Genomic DNA, 17,298 nt, shown 5'->3' on the forward strand with positions numbered 1-17,298 from the left:
TCTCACAAGAGGACAAAAATCCAAAAAGGAACTAAATAGAAATTCTAGTATTTTAGTATTCTGTAAAAGGACAGAATGTGAAACCATATATATAGATATACAGGAGAGCCGGGGAATTTGAAAGCAGATCAATTAATATCCAATCTGAGGAGAGAAGAATAAGGAAGTGTGAACGGAGCTCATATCCTGGAGGAAGAAGAGGGCATCATGAAATGCATCAATATACAGACATGAGCCCAAAGGGGCAGGAAGAGAGCTATTAGAAGCAAGGGCAGAAACTGTGGGTGTGATAGAGGACACTAACTTACACATTTAAAGCTACCCATGCTTCAAGTCGGGCATCCTGAAGCAGAGAAGAAATTATAGTCATGCTACACAGACGAGCCATATTCAGACACAGTATAGCCATGATACACGGAGGAGCCATGTCTAACCACACATAGCCACAATGCACAGAGGAGCCACACCTCGGCACACATGGCAAAGATGCAAAGAGTGGCCAGACATACATAGCCATGATGCAAAAAGAAACAACATTGAAGAGTCTTCTAATCATCCAACAGTTGCCCTGTTCAAGAAAACTTATAGGGTCAGCAGCTGACTTCCACTGTGAATCCGGAGGTCAGAAGGCTTGGGGAGACAGATGCTGAGTGCTAACAGAAGGACTGTCAATAACTCTCTTCAGGAAAGCTGTCTTTCTCAGATGTAGGAGCAATTAAGGCATTCTTGACAAATGAAAACCAAGAGAATTTGTGGTGAACAGGTATTCCAAAGTGACGTGAAAGACACTGTTGAATTCACAGGACGAGCTGCACAGAGTGAAGTGCTTCTGGAGGACAGTATGTGTGCTTTTCACTCTAAGTTTCCCCTAGCCTGTCTACTTCCTTTGTATGGCAGGTTAGTGGCCTGTCTTGCTTTTTGTAAGGTTACTATCTGCTTACAAAGGAAGTAGACACGCTGTGTTCACAGGCATGTACACATGATGGTACTTTGTGAGTCTAAAGTCCTGAAGCTGGGGCGACACAGACGAAGGAATACCAGCAATCAAGTGTTTGCTCACTGCTGAACCTCGGCCAATAGTAATTAATGTAAATAAGGTTGGTGTGCATTAAAATATTAAATACAATACTAAGGAATAATTCATCTAAATGCTTGTGAATTAAGATGACAATATGTGAAGACCTACTTATACAAAAGAAGAACGGACGTGGTGGCACCTGTCTGCAATTCCAGAATCTGAGAGGCTAAGGAAGGGTTATGGCTTTGACACCAGTGTATACTACATAGAGAAACTCTCTCTTTCATAAAACAAAACAAAACACAAACACAAAAGCCAAAGAGAAGGTACCAACATAGTCTCAGAGGAAAGAAAAGGGACAGAATCCACATAGCAAACAAGTAGCAAAATATAACAGATGAATCCAACTCTCTCAGGAATTACTCGATGAACATATTAAAACACTCAAGGGGCAGAAAGCAGAAAATGCAGAGAACCATGCAGCTGTGTTTTGTTTATAAGGAACACCTATTTATTCAGATGCAAATGAGTTTAAAACAAACGATTCACAAAGATATGTCTAGCAGCCCAAGGAAAGCTGGAGAGGATTGCCAGCAGCTAGTGACGCGGACTTAAGTAGAAAAGTCAAACCAGCATCCGTAAGCTTCACATCCTGGCTAGAAGCAGCTGGTCATTGGGTACATAACATGATCCCTCCTGCAGGGGACTCAGTCTGAAAGTTCTCAGCATGTAAAATAAAGTGTTTGTTAAGACGCTGAAAGTTAAGTTGTTAGAAAAAAATAAAGATATGGCATGAAAAGGGAAATTATTGAAGACAAGGAAATCATAGTATACCTATGCCCACATGAGGATCCAAGACAGATGAGGTAGAGCTGATGATTGAAAGGGGAAACAGCTTGTCTCGCCGTGTGACTTCAGGAGTTTTGTAGTGATAGATGGGATGGCCGCACAGAGCCAGAGACAGAAGGCTTGAAAGCCACTCAGGCAGCTGTGAGCACTATGCTGCCTCCCACACTGGCAGACCACACATCTGCAAAGTTCATGAGTGCTGGGCCACGTGACAGGCTGCAAAGGAAGCGTCTTTATATAGAGAAGGTTGGCATGGCCAACGTTGATCTCTAACCTCCAAACAGGGAATTTAGAAGCCTTTAACGGAGAGTGATAAAGGATTTCAGAAAATTTGCAAGTGTATAAAAATTAGCTTCTATCGCTCGAATTACACCCTTTCCCCAATTCATCTGTTGAGCTTCTAACCCCATGCCTTTGCTGCTTTTCTGTTGCTGTGATGAAAGACCTTATGAAAGAAGTGATCTGACTGAGTTTATAGTATCAGAGGATTAGAGTTTACGATGGCCGTGGGCAGGAGCTCCTGAGAGCAGACATCTTGGTCAACAACCATGAGACAGAAAAAGACACTGTTGAAATCTCGAAGCTGCTCCCATTGGTGCATCTCATTCAGCACACCTTCTAATCCTTCCGCAGTAGTTCCACCAACTGGGGACCAGGTGTTCTAGCATATGAACCTTTGGAGGCCATTCTCATTCAAACTACCACACCCTGTCCACCCCATAATGTAACTAATTCTCAATATATGTTCTTTTCCGGGTGGTAAGTTAAAATGAGGAGAGTTAGGGGGATTGGGGAAGAAAATGACAGGGAAAGCAGGCTCCCTGCGAGGACAAACTGCAGAGAGGCATGGATGGTTATCTCAGCAGGACCAGTAGGGGCAAGGGGAGGATGCAGAGTCCTATAAAACATTCCATCCTGCATCTCTTTCAGGACTTCCAGCCTTGGGCTCTCCCATCCTGAAGGGCTTGAGTTGAATGTCTCTTTCTCTACAATCTTTCCTGGACATTCAACTTGTTGTCTATGTCATGCAATGATCTTGGTGACCCCCTAGTTGGCTACCAGCACCCCTATTACACACCCACAACTCACCAATGTCCCCTGTCATGGTGCATTTTTCATAACTGTTTAGCCTCCATCTAAATGAGGTGATCAGTACAAGTCCATAGTTATAAATGCCAACATCAGAAAAGCATATGAATATCCAGTTATCTAACTTCACATATTTGAAAATAAAAACCAGTAAAGCAACAGCCATTGCTCATGGAAGATGAGCAAGAGAAATGTTCAGAAAAGCAGCATTGAAAGAAAAAAAATGATTCTATGAAATGGTTAACATACTTGAAATCTGATTAACTAAAATGACCAAAATTTAAAAAACTAAAAATGAAAGCAAAAGATCCAAATTTTAAAAATCAGGAATGAAGGATAGTAAAAATTAGTTTTTTGCTAATTAAAAATAAATAAATAAAGTAGTCTGAAGAGATGGCTCAGTGGTTAAGAACACTAGCTATTTTTCCAGGGCACCCAGGTTCAAATCCCAGCATCCACATGGCAGTTCACAACTGTCTGTAACTCCAGTTTAGGGAAGTGTCCTTTTCTTTCTGCTGGGTGCTGGCTGCTTGCTGTCGAAATGGGCTAGCTCCTGAAACCTGGGAAAGTGGTGCTGGTCCTGGCCGGTAGCTACTCAGGACGCAAAGCCATCATCATGAAGAATATTGATGATGGCAATAACCTCAGACCACCCTTCCAGCCATGCCCTGATGGCTGGAATCAGCCGCTATCCCTAAAAAGTAACACCTGCCGTGGACAGGAAGAAAATCACCAAGAGATCAAAGATCAAGTCCTTTGTGAAAGTTTATAACTACAGTCCTCTCTGCGGCTGGAACCTGTACAGGAGCAGCCAACCTATTGAGATGGCATGTCTTCCTGGAGTCACTCAGAGTGATGGAGAAAGCAAGAGAATAGACACCTGGGAGCACAGATACTATGAAGAACAGAAAGGCACCTTCAGGTCAGATGTCAGGCAGAGAAAGGAAACTCAGTAGAAAGGCAGCATCCCTTGGTGGGGGACTGAACGCGAGCCACCGTGAGCAGTGCTGTGTCACAGCTGAGTGTAAGCATGGCTCTTGCTGGGCCTGTTAGCTCATGGCTATAATTCCTGCAGGGAAGGCTGAGGCACAGGCACTGAAAAGTTCCTGGTTCCCTGGCACATAGAATCATTGACCCAAAACTAAAGCAACAATAACAACAGAACCAAAACAACACAAGGGTAGCCGCTACTTTTTTTTTTTTTTTGGCCTCAGTGATTTTTTTTAAAGCATGAATATGCTACTGATGGTGGAGACCAGCGGGGTGTCTGGGAACCTAAGGACATTTCTAGGAGGCTTGCCCCATCAGGACCCCGCAAGCAGCAGAGACAAGCAGACCTCAGTGCCTCCTGACACTGACTGTGCTAATGAATTCACCTTGCTATCAAATGGACACACAGGTCATTTCCAGCTGTTGGTTTACTCTGATAATTGGCATACATTCTGATCTGTGTGACTTTCTGGCTTTGTCCCATAGTGCTATGTGACAGCAGAAGGAACATGGGCAAAGGCTAATGGCCCAAATGGAGGCTTTAATGTCAAAATGCAAACTTTCATTGCTTTGAGTGAATAGGTCCTCACAAATTGCAAAACGATGTCCTTGTGAGGCTAGAGAGTCTTTATGTACATGTTTTCTTTTGTTCTGCAAAGGACATATAAACTTGGTGCTTCAAACCAATGCACAGCAGGCAGTTCTGCTTGCTCATTAATTTCTACGGCTGTAGTGGGCAGTCAAATTTCCATGCCAGCTAACAGGTCTGGGCACAAGGAGAGACACTAGTGAGAGCACATTTGTGATGTGGGATCTTACAGCAACTTGCTCTTGCTCAGGGGTCCCCACAGCTGTTGTCTGAGCTGCTAGAGAGACACTACGAGGTTGGGCTCGGGGTGTGGAACATGCTTTCTCCAACTCTGCTTCTCTCTTCTCTTGCAGTGCTGCGACTCTTGAAGGAGGGGGCGGACCCGCACACTCTCATCTCCTCAGGAGGGTCCTTACTCCACCTGGTAAGAACCCGTGCTTGTAGGGGCCACATGGTAACATCTGGAGAGAGTCAACCAAGGATTCAAAAGTCAGTCACAAAATGAGCAACCAAAAGTGACCAGAAAAAAAATGGCGAGTTTCAGATGACAGGTGTAGGTAAAGAGCTGCTGAGTTTGATGTGCTGAGGGAGGGGAAGTCATTGGATCCCGGCAGACCTGGGTAGCAGCGGGCAGAACAAGAATGTCAAGTCTCAGCTCACTCTGTTGCTTATACCTGTTGAACCTTTTATCAAGGTCTTACACACTTCACCCTTGCTTCTGAATGGATCTTGTCACAATGCCTGGAGTGAGTATATCCCATGATATACAGTCCGTTTTGTGTTCTTACCAGGTAATGCATTGAGCATTCAAGACACGGTGAAGGAGCCATGAATGAAAGAGCCCCAGGGATATATGGCCTGCTGGTTAATGGGAATGTTGTTACTCTAGACTCAGTTGATAGAACACAGGAATTCAGGAAGAGACAGCAAGAAGGAAGAGGGCCGTGTTGAGAGACTTCATCCCAGGCCAAGGGCGTGATTTGATGCTGCCGTTGGTGCGCATGTTGGGTCTGGGAGATATACAAAGAACCCAGTGTTGAGCGGAGGAGGGGGCCTCACTGCTACACTCTCCTTTAGCACAGATCACTGAGTAAATAAAAACAAGGGAACAATTGAAGGTTGCTAGAGAGAGAGAAATTACAGGGTTTCAGAATGCCTTAGGTGCTGAGGAAGGCAATTTAGCCATCTAGAATGCCAAGTGTGAGGAGCCTCATGCGGAGCCCACGCCTGGAGCATCCCACGTTGGGATGCCTGACGCCCTTAGCCTTGGTCCTAATTACACACTGCTCCAGGGATGTCTTGCAGGGAGGCAGCACAGTGCCTGTGCGTGGGGATGAGGTAACAAGCTGTAAACACGGCCGGGCTTTCCCAGGGCAGCGTTTATATAAATCCAGTATTTCTCAGCGAGCACCAGACTCCAGGTGCTGGTTTCTTCAAGAGTTTTCTTTTGGATGGCCTAGGAAAAAAAAAAAAAAGAACACTTGCATGGGAATTAAGTAGGGCTAAGGTTGATATAGATTCTATAGAAAGATTACTATTTTTACTTGTATATATTTTAACTTCTTTTTAATTTCATCTTTGAAAGCATACTTGACTCCGTCTCTTTGCCTAATTGCTGGTCCTTAAAAATTCCTACAGCAAATAAATGGCAGGTATCAAGTACTAGATGATAGCCTTAGAGATAGTGGAAAGGCAGCCATGTCTATGCCCCCAGGAATTTGTCTCATGGGAACACCGTAGAGCAATCCTCAATTTTAAATCTTTGTAAGAATTTATGAAGTGAGGAGTGGAATTATGTAAGCTTTAATAAAATGTTGTATGTTTGTGACATTGGCTTTAGTTAATGAATGTAGAGAAGGACCTGCCGATACTCACACAATGGAGAGGGATTTTTCAGAAATCCTCAAGGCTGTGCTGTGGCATTGTTACACCACAGGCAAGCTATAGTGAAACTTCACAGACATTAGAGATATCCATCTACTGGGTGGATTCTTGTTTTAATACAAAGAAAAGAAATTCATGTCATGATAGCTACAAAAATATCCAAGACACACTGGAACACAGAAAAGCTGGGTAAAGAACAGAGAGTGTAATATAACTGAGTAACAATGGAGAGGAGAGGAGAGGAGGGGATGAGGGAGACATATACATAGATGACGAGATAGATAATCGATATGTAGAGATGAAAGATGTTAGGGTGGGCTGACACACTGTAGAGGGATAAAGATAGAGATAAGATTATATATGGTAGATAGACAGATGATAGATAGACAGATAGATATTTATTGACAGAGGACAAATATGTGGGTGAAGGAATAGATAATAGATCGTTATATAGATGACATGGGTTGATGGAGAGATGATAGATACATGACGTGTGACTGATAGAGAGTAGATACACAGATGATGAGATAAATAGATAATAGAAGTGCATGGATTACCCATCTGTGTATAGTAGATACATTATAATAGATACATGGATGGATAGATAGCTATATAGATAATATAAAGATGAGGCATAGCTTAGAAAGAAACATTAAAATGAGCTTCTGGTCCTAGAAGAACTAACAATGAATGCAGAACATACTTAGGCTTTTTCATGGCCCCTTGGGGCAATAATTTTTCCTATGCCAGAGAAGTATGCATGAGAAATGGTGTTTTGGGGCTGAGCAGAAGCCTGGGAGTCTGGCAGAGGACAGGTTATGGAGCAGGTGACTCTGGGCAGGGGCTATGTTCAGGTGCCCCCAATACCAAGGGGGGAAGCACCCACTTGTCTTGGAGAAACATGAGGACTGCTCGCTTTGCGCACTCCTTACTGTAGGGGAAGAGGGTTTTGTGCAGAAGGGCACCGGCCTTGAAGAGGACACCAGACCTGGTCCTCCAAGCACTTGGTCTTTGAACGAGGGACACCACCTGCTATACTATGTGCAGTCCAGTGCTGAGTTCTGCTTGACACTTGGAAAGAGAGACAGGGTGGCAGAGCCTGGGGACACTGCACCGGAGACAGCAGACATGCTTCCCCTTCCTGCTGAGCATGGGAGTCATCTTGCTCGTTTTCTCGGTGAGGTAAAGTGTCACCACAAACTGGCTGACGTGATGATCATCAACGTGGATAGTGAGGAAGTGGCGTCAGCTTGAGGAAAATTCTTTTTAGGGAGCATGAGCCTGGCAAAGCAGTGATAATATTGTAGAGCGCTGTTACAGGAGTGCGCAGCCTTCATAATCTCTGCAGACAAGTGTGATTAGAGGCATTTATTGCTGTCAAATTATTATTCATAATCCTTAGAGGTGTGAATCACAAAGTACATGGCTAGAGAAGGGTGGGTGTCACTTTCAGCTTTGCATCTAATTAACGTTTTCATTCTCCTTGAAAGACTGTGAAATTCCAAACTCCCAAGTACGAGGTGTAAGTGTGAATTCCCACACTCCAGGTCAGGGATGTCTTTGTGTGCGAGGGATGGGGTGTGGGAGGTGGGGGTGTATGCATATTAGTGTGAGGTCTAAGTGTGGATTCCTGAGGTCCCTGTCAAGAAAGTGTTTGTGTTTATGTGTAAGTGTGGTGTGTGTGTGTGTGTGTGTGTATGGAGGAGGTGCAGGCGGGTGAGTGTGAGGTACATTCCTGCCTCTGGAATATCCATCGTACTCCACCTGACAGACTCTCACTAAACTGGACCCTCACTGGCCAGCAATCTCTCAGAACCTACAGTCTCCTCCCTTCTTTCCCCTCTTCCTGGAGTCCCGGCAGGGACAGGCATGAAAAGCCATAACTGACTTTCTGCGTAGGCATTAGGGATTTGGACTCAGACCCTCATGCTTGCAGGGAAAGCACGCTGAGCTCTCTGCAGGGCTCCACAGGGCTCTCTTCACGGCGCAGACCGGAAAGATGCGCGGAGCTGTCCAAAGAGGAAGAAAAGCGAAGAGCTACCTCCATATGGATGCAGACCACTCTCTACCCCAGCTCGCTGGGGACTGATTCTAAGGCCCCTGCCCTGCATCCTTCCTAAGACTGATGCTGTGTGGGCAGATCCCAGCTCACACCACCAAGTCCTCCAGTGCTTTAACGGTGACACGCGTGGCTGGGGACATGAGACTGTGTGAAGTCGATGCTTTTCCATCCAGCAGCCACATTTGTCTGGTTTAGCTGCTGCTTCGACCCCATCCAGGATGCTTGTGAATGTCCCTGATCATGGCCTTATGTCAGGGCCTTCCCCCTTGTGCTGTTTTAGATTGTGTGTGTGTGTGTGTGTGTGTGTGTGTGTGTGTGTGATTTTAGACTTTGAATTTGTCTTCTCTTTTCCTTAATGAGTGAGTGTTATCTGTGGTACAAACTGCATGGCTGCAGGTGTGATGTGCACACATACCCAACTGCCCTGCCACGATTTACTGGAAGAACAGCCATTGCCACCGAATTCCCTTTGAGAGTGTCTCAGACATCAGTCGGCTCTATGTTCTGAACCATTCCCAATTCTGGTGTGTGTCCCGGTGGCTCCTCTGCCTCTGTGTCAGTATTACACTGTATTGATCACAACTTTCTGTCTAGATGCTGGATACTCTCAGTCCACAAACTTTGTTTTCTTGTCCATGACCCTGAGGCTTTCTGGGTCCTATGCATTAACCTATGAATCTTAGCTTCAGGGTTTTGGTGCATGCAGATACACCTGTGAGGATTCTGGCTGCATTTTAATTAAATGTAGACAGACATGGGAAGACTCAGTTAACAGTCCCATGTTTTCTGCCTCAATAACACTCTATGTGTAAGCTTCTCCCAGCTTATGAGATGTGGCCACACCAATGCTTTGTTGCTTTCAGAATGCTGGTCTTACATGTTTTTGTTTGTCTTGATCATAAATGTTTCAAAAACTATTCAGTTTTGTAAATTTTCCAAACTTTTGTTACTAGTGTATAGAAATTCTGAGTTTTCCCTCTGACCTTGTGTCCTACAACTCTGCCATATATACCTAGGAGCTATGATGGTCTTTTCTATATATTGAGAATATCGGCATGTCCTCTGTGAGTGGAGGTGGGCTTAATGCCAACATTGTTGTTGTTTTTCATTCCTCATTGCACCAGCAAGGATGGCCAGGGGGTGCTGAGATTAGCAGACTCACCCCTGCCTGCATGGATGAGCAATATTCAGGGTTTCGTTTAGACAATTATTCAACCTTTCAACCTCCACCTTTAAGTTACGGTGACCATCAGACTTCTGGCGTGCTTAGAATAAATCTGGCATTTGCTTTTTGTCTATAAACCCCATTTGACATCCCACCCCCAAAACACAGTTTTTCTGTCTTCTTTTGGATTATTTTCTGTGATTCAGGTTTATGTTCTTATGTGATATACACAGAACTTAGTTCAGTGTTTCTGTGTTTCAGTATTCTTGGGGCATGACTAATTCATCCCAGTAGCTTCAAGCGTGATTCTATTCCTTTACATGTAACTTTAAAACAATATGTTCATTTTCTCCAAACCACTCTTTATCTGTCTGTCTGTCTGTCTATCATCATCTTTCTCTGTTTCCAGATTGGCCCTGACCTTGTGACTCTCATGCCTCAGGAACCTGTCCCTCACTGTGGCTTGCCTACAGTGGTTCCAGTCCTCTGCTGTGAGTTCTAGACACTGCCCCTCTTCTGGGTGCCATTGGTCACTCACTTCCAGTCTGGTGGATCACATTTAAATATGCTGTTTTGATACTTCTCTATAGTTTGTACTGGATTCTCTCGACATGGGATATTTTGCCTGTGAAATACTAGAAGATTGTTTCAGTACTTTGGAGAACTTTAAGTGACTTATAAACATTTTGGTCCTGCTGGTGGGGCTTGACATTGTGATTTGGTGGGAATAGAGCAGCATTTATTCGAAACTTGGTGATCTCTCCATTGAAGACAGACACAGGTGACCAGTCTGCCCCGAGGGAACAGGTGCCAGTTTCTACTGTGTGTGTCATGGGTGCCTCTGGAGAACCATGCCCATCCTCATTCAGCTGTTCTTCCCTGACACAACTGTCCTCTCTCTGCCACTATGTGTCATCAACTCTGTAGGTTTTGAAAATGAGCCCTAGTTGTACTGAACCCTCCTCCCATGTTGTGGCTTCAGAAGTCTCTCAAGGTAGTAAATTCAACAATGCTAGGGCTTATGTAGTCTGTTCCCTGAGATTGTGTGTGTGTGTGTGTGTGTGTGTGTGTGTGTGTGTGTGTGTGCCAGTGGAGGCCAGGAGAGAGCGTCAGATCCCTGAAGACGGAGTTTCAGGCTCTTGTGAGCCTGCCAGCATGGATGCTGGGAACTGAACTTGGGTCCAGTGTGAGAGTAGTATACACTCTTAACTGTAGAGCCATAGCTGAGCTCTTGACTTCCATCTCCATGGAGACTGATTGTAGCAGATGGAGGTGCTGGTGACTGCCACTCAGCAGCAGGCTCCTCCAACACTGTGTTCTTCACTGTGCTGTCTAGTAAATGGGGGATGAATTGTCATAGTGGGAATACTGAATGAATTGGACAGAAAAGTCTGTTCTAAGCATATACATAAATCCTACAGAAAGCATATCTATCACAGAAAAGAAATGCTATGTTCCTATTAATAGTCCTAATGAATTATGTTTTGAATCAGAAGGATAACACACTCGAAAGCACACTTTAGAAAACTCACTGTACGTGGTCCAAGAACCTAATCAAGATATGCTTTAACTTTTAACACATATGCTCCTATTTATTTTTCATCCCCAACATCTGTTGCCAAATTTTCCCATTAATGTGACATCTGCCCCTTCCCCTTAGTCTCGCTGGGGATGGAGAACACATTTTTGGGTTCACCCATTGTGTTCTAATTGTCAGTGTTGTTTGCATTGTTATTATAGCTTGTGTTTCCTTTCTATATTTTTTCAGTGTGCTCGCTATGACAACGTCTTCATTGCAGAAGTCCTCATTGACAGGGGTGTCAATGTCAACCACCAGGATGAGGACTTTTGGACACCAATGCACATTGCCTGTGCCTGTGACAACCCTGATATTGTCCTGTTGCTCATATTAGTAAGTACATTCATCCAGTCTACCTAGCACTTGAAGACTTGATGACAGATTGCATTTAATAATATCTTTCAATGCGTCACATTACTTTTGGGGAAAAGCATGTATCTATGTCACCATGCATGCCCCAAGAGTTCAGATAACTAGAAACTAAAGTTGTCAATCATGAAGCTCATGTTCATGTTATAACAAGCTTTAGAATTACATGCTTTGGTACACATCAGTGTTAGTGGAATGGCCGTGCTTGTTCGCAAGAATTCACATGGAGACAACTGCAGTTGAACCTTTGAGAAGACTTTTTCCAGTGGGATCATGAGAGAGTGGGGAGGACACAGGAGCTGGAGGGGGAGAGGTAGAAATGATGCAAGTACAGCATCTGTATATAGAATAACAACAACCTCTTCCCATGCTTGAATACACACCACTGGGTAGGACTTTTTCTTTATATGCACAGCAGGGTTCACAAACTTGGTTCCGTTGCCAGCCAACATGACCCCCTCTAGTCTAGAAAGCCAAGCCTCTGGGAAAGGTGCAGGGAGAAGGCTGGCGTCTTTATGTGGTCTCTGAGGGAGGCAGATCCAGACTACTGTACCTGTGACATTGCAGAATGGATGCTGTGGACCTTAATAACAGAAAGGCTGAGCTTGAGCATGGCTACACAGTGATGGCACGGCCATTAGGAGGGCCTCTGTGGATCCCTGGCCAACCTTGCCCAGAGAGACTGTAGTCATGGGAAGTGTGACCTTCAGAATGCCACTGAGGACTGGAGGCAGCACACGCCCAGGCTGCTGCACCCTGAAAAAGAACACTGCATGTTTATAAGCAAGATTGGAGTAAGCATGGATGGGAAAACTGGTGCCTGAGAGGTATCAACATACAAGGAAGGTCTCACAGCGAGGATGCGCTGCATGGTGGGAAATTCCTCAGGTCCCTCTGAGACTCTGTGAATGAGGGAATCAATGCAGAGTTTGTGTACGTTGAAGTTAAACAGCTCCTTCCAAGGAAAATCAATAAACAGTGACATCCCTCCCAGCCCTCCGAGTACATGTTGAGAAGAATGACTCTGAAGAAGAGCCTTCCTAACTTGGGACAGATACCATGCACTGTTGCCAGAGTCACTGCTGGAGTCCTTACACAGCCGCATAGGGTTAGAGTTCTTCATAGTCGCCCTCTGCACTCACGCCATCCTCCAAATTTCTGAACATGACACTTGTTTATCCCTGAAATTATCAGTGTGTCACCTCCATTTTTCAACATCATGCCTCATTGCAAGTATGGAACTTGTTTAAATCATGGTTTATTTCCTCCACACTCTCAGCAGAAACAACGAATAACTTTTGCTTTCTATGTAACAAGTTAAAGAAAGATGAACAATTTAAACCTAATCAAGTAGAAAAAAATGATAAAATATCAGATCATAAATAAATAAAATTCAACACAGGAAAACATTGGCTAACACAGATTAAAAGCCAAAGCTAAAATTAAATAGTTTGCTATAAAAGCCCAGTAGACAGCGCAGGGTAGCTCTGTGAAGCAACAGCAGGACTTTCTCCTACAAGTCAGCTAAATAGAGAAGAGATGACTGAGTCCAAGCAAGGGATGGAGATTTGCAAAACTGAGTTTCCATCATCTGTAGTGGGAGGGAAGCAAGCTTTGAAAAGGATGCAGAGGAGAGTGACAGAGACCCTTCCCAAAGGCCTGAGCTGGGACAATTTGAGAAACAATCAAAAGTGGCCATAATAAATGATAATGTAAGAGAGACAACAATAAATATCTCTGTGCCCAAGCTTACTACATAAATGGGAGTGTGTTTACTATTCTCCCTGGCAGGTGACCCTGGGAGAGCAGGCCTAAGATGACACGGCCTAAAGTCTCATGCAGTAGCCAAAGTCATCAGAGCATTAGCCCTTTATATTCTGAGGGTTAAGGAGAATCAGCCGAGAATCCATTGAGGGTTAAGGAATCGGTGTTCAATCACAAGGACAAGCCACACATGGCAACGTCTTATTTTTTTAAATAGGGGCATATTTTTAATAGGGGCATAATAGCATGTGATGTAAATTCAGGCCTATCCACTGCACCTCAGAGGAGCAAGAAAGGACATTCCAAGGATAATTGCATGGTTTTGAAGAAACTGACTCCACAGGACACCTGTCTTGTTTTCTTGGCGTTTTCTCATGAGCACTCAGAATTCCCCTTGCACGGCTCCATTCTTGGTCTGCAGTCCAGCAGGAGATAGTACACAATCTCCTGTGCAGGCGAGTTGTGAAAGACCCGTGTGGACCTGTGCTCTCAAGCTGCCAGAGCACTCCGCTGTCCTCAGATACTGTGCTGTCCCAGGGATTCCTTCTGAAGCTGGCAGTGTGGAGAGGAAGAGAGGATGTAATCAGCACCTGTCCAGAGCTCCCTCAGATCAGAGTCAAGGCCCAGCTCAGCACTGACATGATGTGTTCATTTCATGTGACCTTGGGGTGATGATAATGGCACTCCACAGCCCTGGTGTTCTACTGAAACACACAAAGCAAGAATGACGTGAAAGTTTTCACATGGACCCCATTCAAGGGCCGTTGTACGAAATACATAGTAATGTGTCTCTCTTTCCCAAGGCTGTAAAAATCAGTGGAAATCCAAGAACTCCCACACGTAAAAAGGACAGAGTGGGCTCCGCTGTGGTGCCCGGTCCGCAGCAGGCTAACGGCGGGCTATGACCTGGGGAAAGCCTGGGCATGGCGCGCGTCAGCTGGAGACCGTCGCCTACAGCAGGCCATTGCTGCAGCACAGGGTGTGGCCACGCGGTGGGGGGGGGAGGGGTGCACTGTGGAAGGGAACAGTCCACACTGTCAACTGTCAGTCTGTGAATGGGATCCTGCTCAAAACCGGAAACTGAAGTCTAATAGATCAAAAAATAAAACAGGACTTTCCAGCAGAAACTGTGAATATGAGATGTATAGATAATGTGCTGCTTACATATATAAGTGTAGAAGCTATAATTATAGACGAGTGAAAATGCTCATGTAGAAACAGTATACGCTATTCTTATTGTATTCTTTTAAAAATTATTTCCTTTAACAAGAACTATGCCAGGATTTCCCACATAAAAGACTGTCTCCTAAAGCATGCATCAGGTACATCTGTCAGTGGACAAATTCACACAAGGGTTGGAGTCAATTTTGTGATGCAGTTACAAAGACAAGAATATTTAGAGTCCGAGGTAACTTTTTTAAGTGTGAATATTACTGCCATTCTTAACTGGAAGAAATGGCCAGAGGGAAATACACAAGGCACACTGCCCTTGACCCTTAAAGAGCCTCTACAGTTAGTGCTGGTGTGGGGTTGGAGGTTCTCACTTTAATTTCAAAGAGTGTATGACCTTAAGTTGCTGGGGGGAGATCTCTTTATATGTCAGAAATATTAAGTGTGTGACAGAGCTGCTCTGTAAGACATGATGCGTGTGTGTGTGTGTGTGTGTGTGTGTGTGTGTGTGTGTATGTGTGTGTGTGTGTCTGCATGCATTTATGTGTGTATGCACATAAATCTGTTTCTTTGGAAGATTGTCGCTTTGTTTTCCTTTGAAGGAGTCTTATCTAGATGTGGTGGTCCACATCTGTAATCCTGACACTCAGAAGGCAGATAAAAGGACCAACCACAAGGGTAGCCAAGGGCACACAGGGAGACTGTCTAAACAAAAGCAATCCAAAAGCAAAGGAACGGAGGGAGGGGAAGGACCCCGTGGACTTTTGGAGTTCAGATGAGTTCTGATCAACATCACTGAGCAGACTGACAGGAGTTCCTGTCACAGCGTCCAGTCAGTGGCTGTCAAGGATGCAACACGGACTCAGGATTTTACACCAGGCATTGATTTACAGGGGACCCTGGAACATTGTGTTTGTTTAGAGTTGAAAGAAACTTCAGGTCCTCAGGGACGCTCTACCGAGGCTGAGGCTGTGCTGTGGCTATGTTGGCAGTCCTCAGTTCTCTGTGGCCTGAGTGGCCACATCCCACTGCCCAGGAGTAAGGCCTGTTCTCTAGTGCACAAGGCCAGGCATTAGTTTGTGTTCTCCGAAGACTCTCTCATCCCTTGTGGAGAGACAGTTGCTGTGTTTGTTAGCAGCTTCAGCTGACTTGGTTTTCTGTGTCCTGTACTTACAGTTACTCAACATTTCCAAAGATTTCTAACAGTTTTTTTAAATGTATACTTTATCTTTTAGATTAAAATTAAAATATAATTACATCATTTCTCCCCTTCCCTTTTCTCCCTCCCTTCAACCCCTTCCATGCACCAGTCCTTACACCCTTTCAAATTCATGGCTCCGGGGAAGACAGTTTCTCTCATCTCCACATTCCTCGGTTAAGGTAGCACTTTGTCTAGGGGCGGGGCTCCAGGAGGCCCTTCCTGCCCAGGTCAGCGTGTCTACTGATGGCATCTTTGTTCACATCTTGTGTGGCAGCCATATGGGTGAGGTACCATTGCTGAAATTGTTCCTAGCGGATACAATCTCACGGCAGGCTTCCTGGTCCTCTGTCTTGTAAGCTCTTCTTCCTCTTTAGCACATTGAGCACTGGGTAAGGGTTGAGTCGTAGGTGTCTGCTGGGACTGGCAACATGAGCTGTCCTCTACATTTTGATCAGTGTGGTTTTCTGTGGTGTTGTCCATCCGGGAGTATCTAATGTTCTTAATAGGTTCATCTTTATCACACTTAACCACATAAGAAGGAATGGTTTTAAAATACAAAAGCATAAAATTCAAACATGAGCATCATTAAATTTATGATTTTACATAGTTATTTAAATCATGATGTTTGTTCACATAAATAATGGCAGCAATTCAGAAGCATTCAAGAGAGAAGAGGAAGGTGGCCCCGGCCTGTACCTGATGCTTTTAGGGAGAAGCTAATTCTTAAAGTGTAATTTGTGTCAGCGAAGTACAGCTGGTGTGTGTGATTTCCGACATCCTTTTTTGTTAGCTGTTTTCCCCCCTAATTGCAAGAACTATTTACTTCAGAAGCATTGGATATAAAAAAAAATGAAAGAAAGACAGAAAGAAGGAAAGATGAGAAAGATTACTTACACTTCCAGTTTTCTTCCCCTGTGTGTGTGTTTATAATGCCCATGTGTGTACTTATGTGTACACAATGTCCATGCATATGTTGGAGGTGCATGTGTGTCCATGTGTCAAGTGTATATGTGTATATTATATGGATATATATGTGTATACATGCATATTCATATACACATATATATGTCTGTGTGTGTGCATGTGTGTGCCTGGATTCATACTAGGTTCACACTATACATTTCCACATGCATGTTTGTATGTGCACATGTGTAAGTGTGTGTGCAGATGTGTATGTATGTAGAACACTCACTTAATGTTTGGAATTACTCAGGTACATACTGATTATTCTCAAGGATTTTTAAATTTACATAATGTTCTGAGTATTTTCCACAGTTTAAAACACTCCAAACATGAATCCAGGGCTGTGTGGTTGCTGTGTTTAGGTGCTATGCTATTTTAGGAATATTTTTGGCAACGTAGTTTCTACTTCCTCCTAGTTACAGATGATTATCACTTCATAATTTAGAATGTCTGTTTCCAGTAAAATATACCATCTTTCTTTTCTCCACAAGTGAACTAGAATAAGTGTGGCAGGCAAATCTCTGTCTCCTGGAGCCATTCACCTCCGTCCATTTAGGCTTTTAGTTAAAGCGTCGTCGTCCCCTTCCATCTCAGAAGAGGTGGCGT

General features: G+C 44.2%; 1 protein-coding gene across 2 annotated transcripts in view; it reads left to right on the plus strand.

The window, feature by feature from the left end:
* Positions 1-17,298, plus strand: part of Myo16 (myosin XVI) — a 450,668-nt gene that overhangs the window by 147,653 nt on the left and 285,717 nt on the right. For both annotated transcript variants that reach the window (XM_060381367.1, XM_060381366.1), the window contains exons 3-4: positions 4,889-4,959; positions 11,415-11,558. In XM_060381367.1, the coding sequence (XP_060237350.1) occupies positions 4,889-4,959; positions 11,415-11,558 (215 nt within the window). The remainder of the gene's footprint in view (positions 1-4,888; positions 4,960-11,414; positions 11,559-17,298) is intronic.

Source organism: Meriones unguiculatus, chromosome 4, assembly GCF_030254825.1.
Source record: "Meriones unguiculatus strain TT.TT164.6M chromosome 4, Bangor_MerUng_6.1, whole genome shotgun sequence".
Classification (NCBI taxonomy): domain Eukaryota; kingdom Metazoa; phylum Chordata; class Mammalia; order Rodentia; family Muridae; genus Meriones; species Meriones unguiculatus.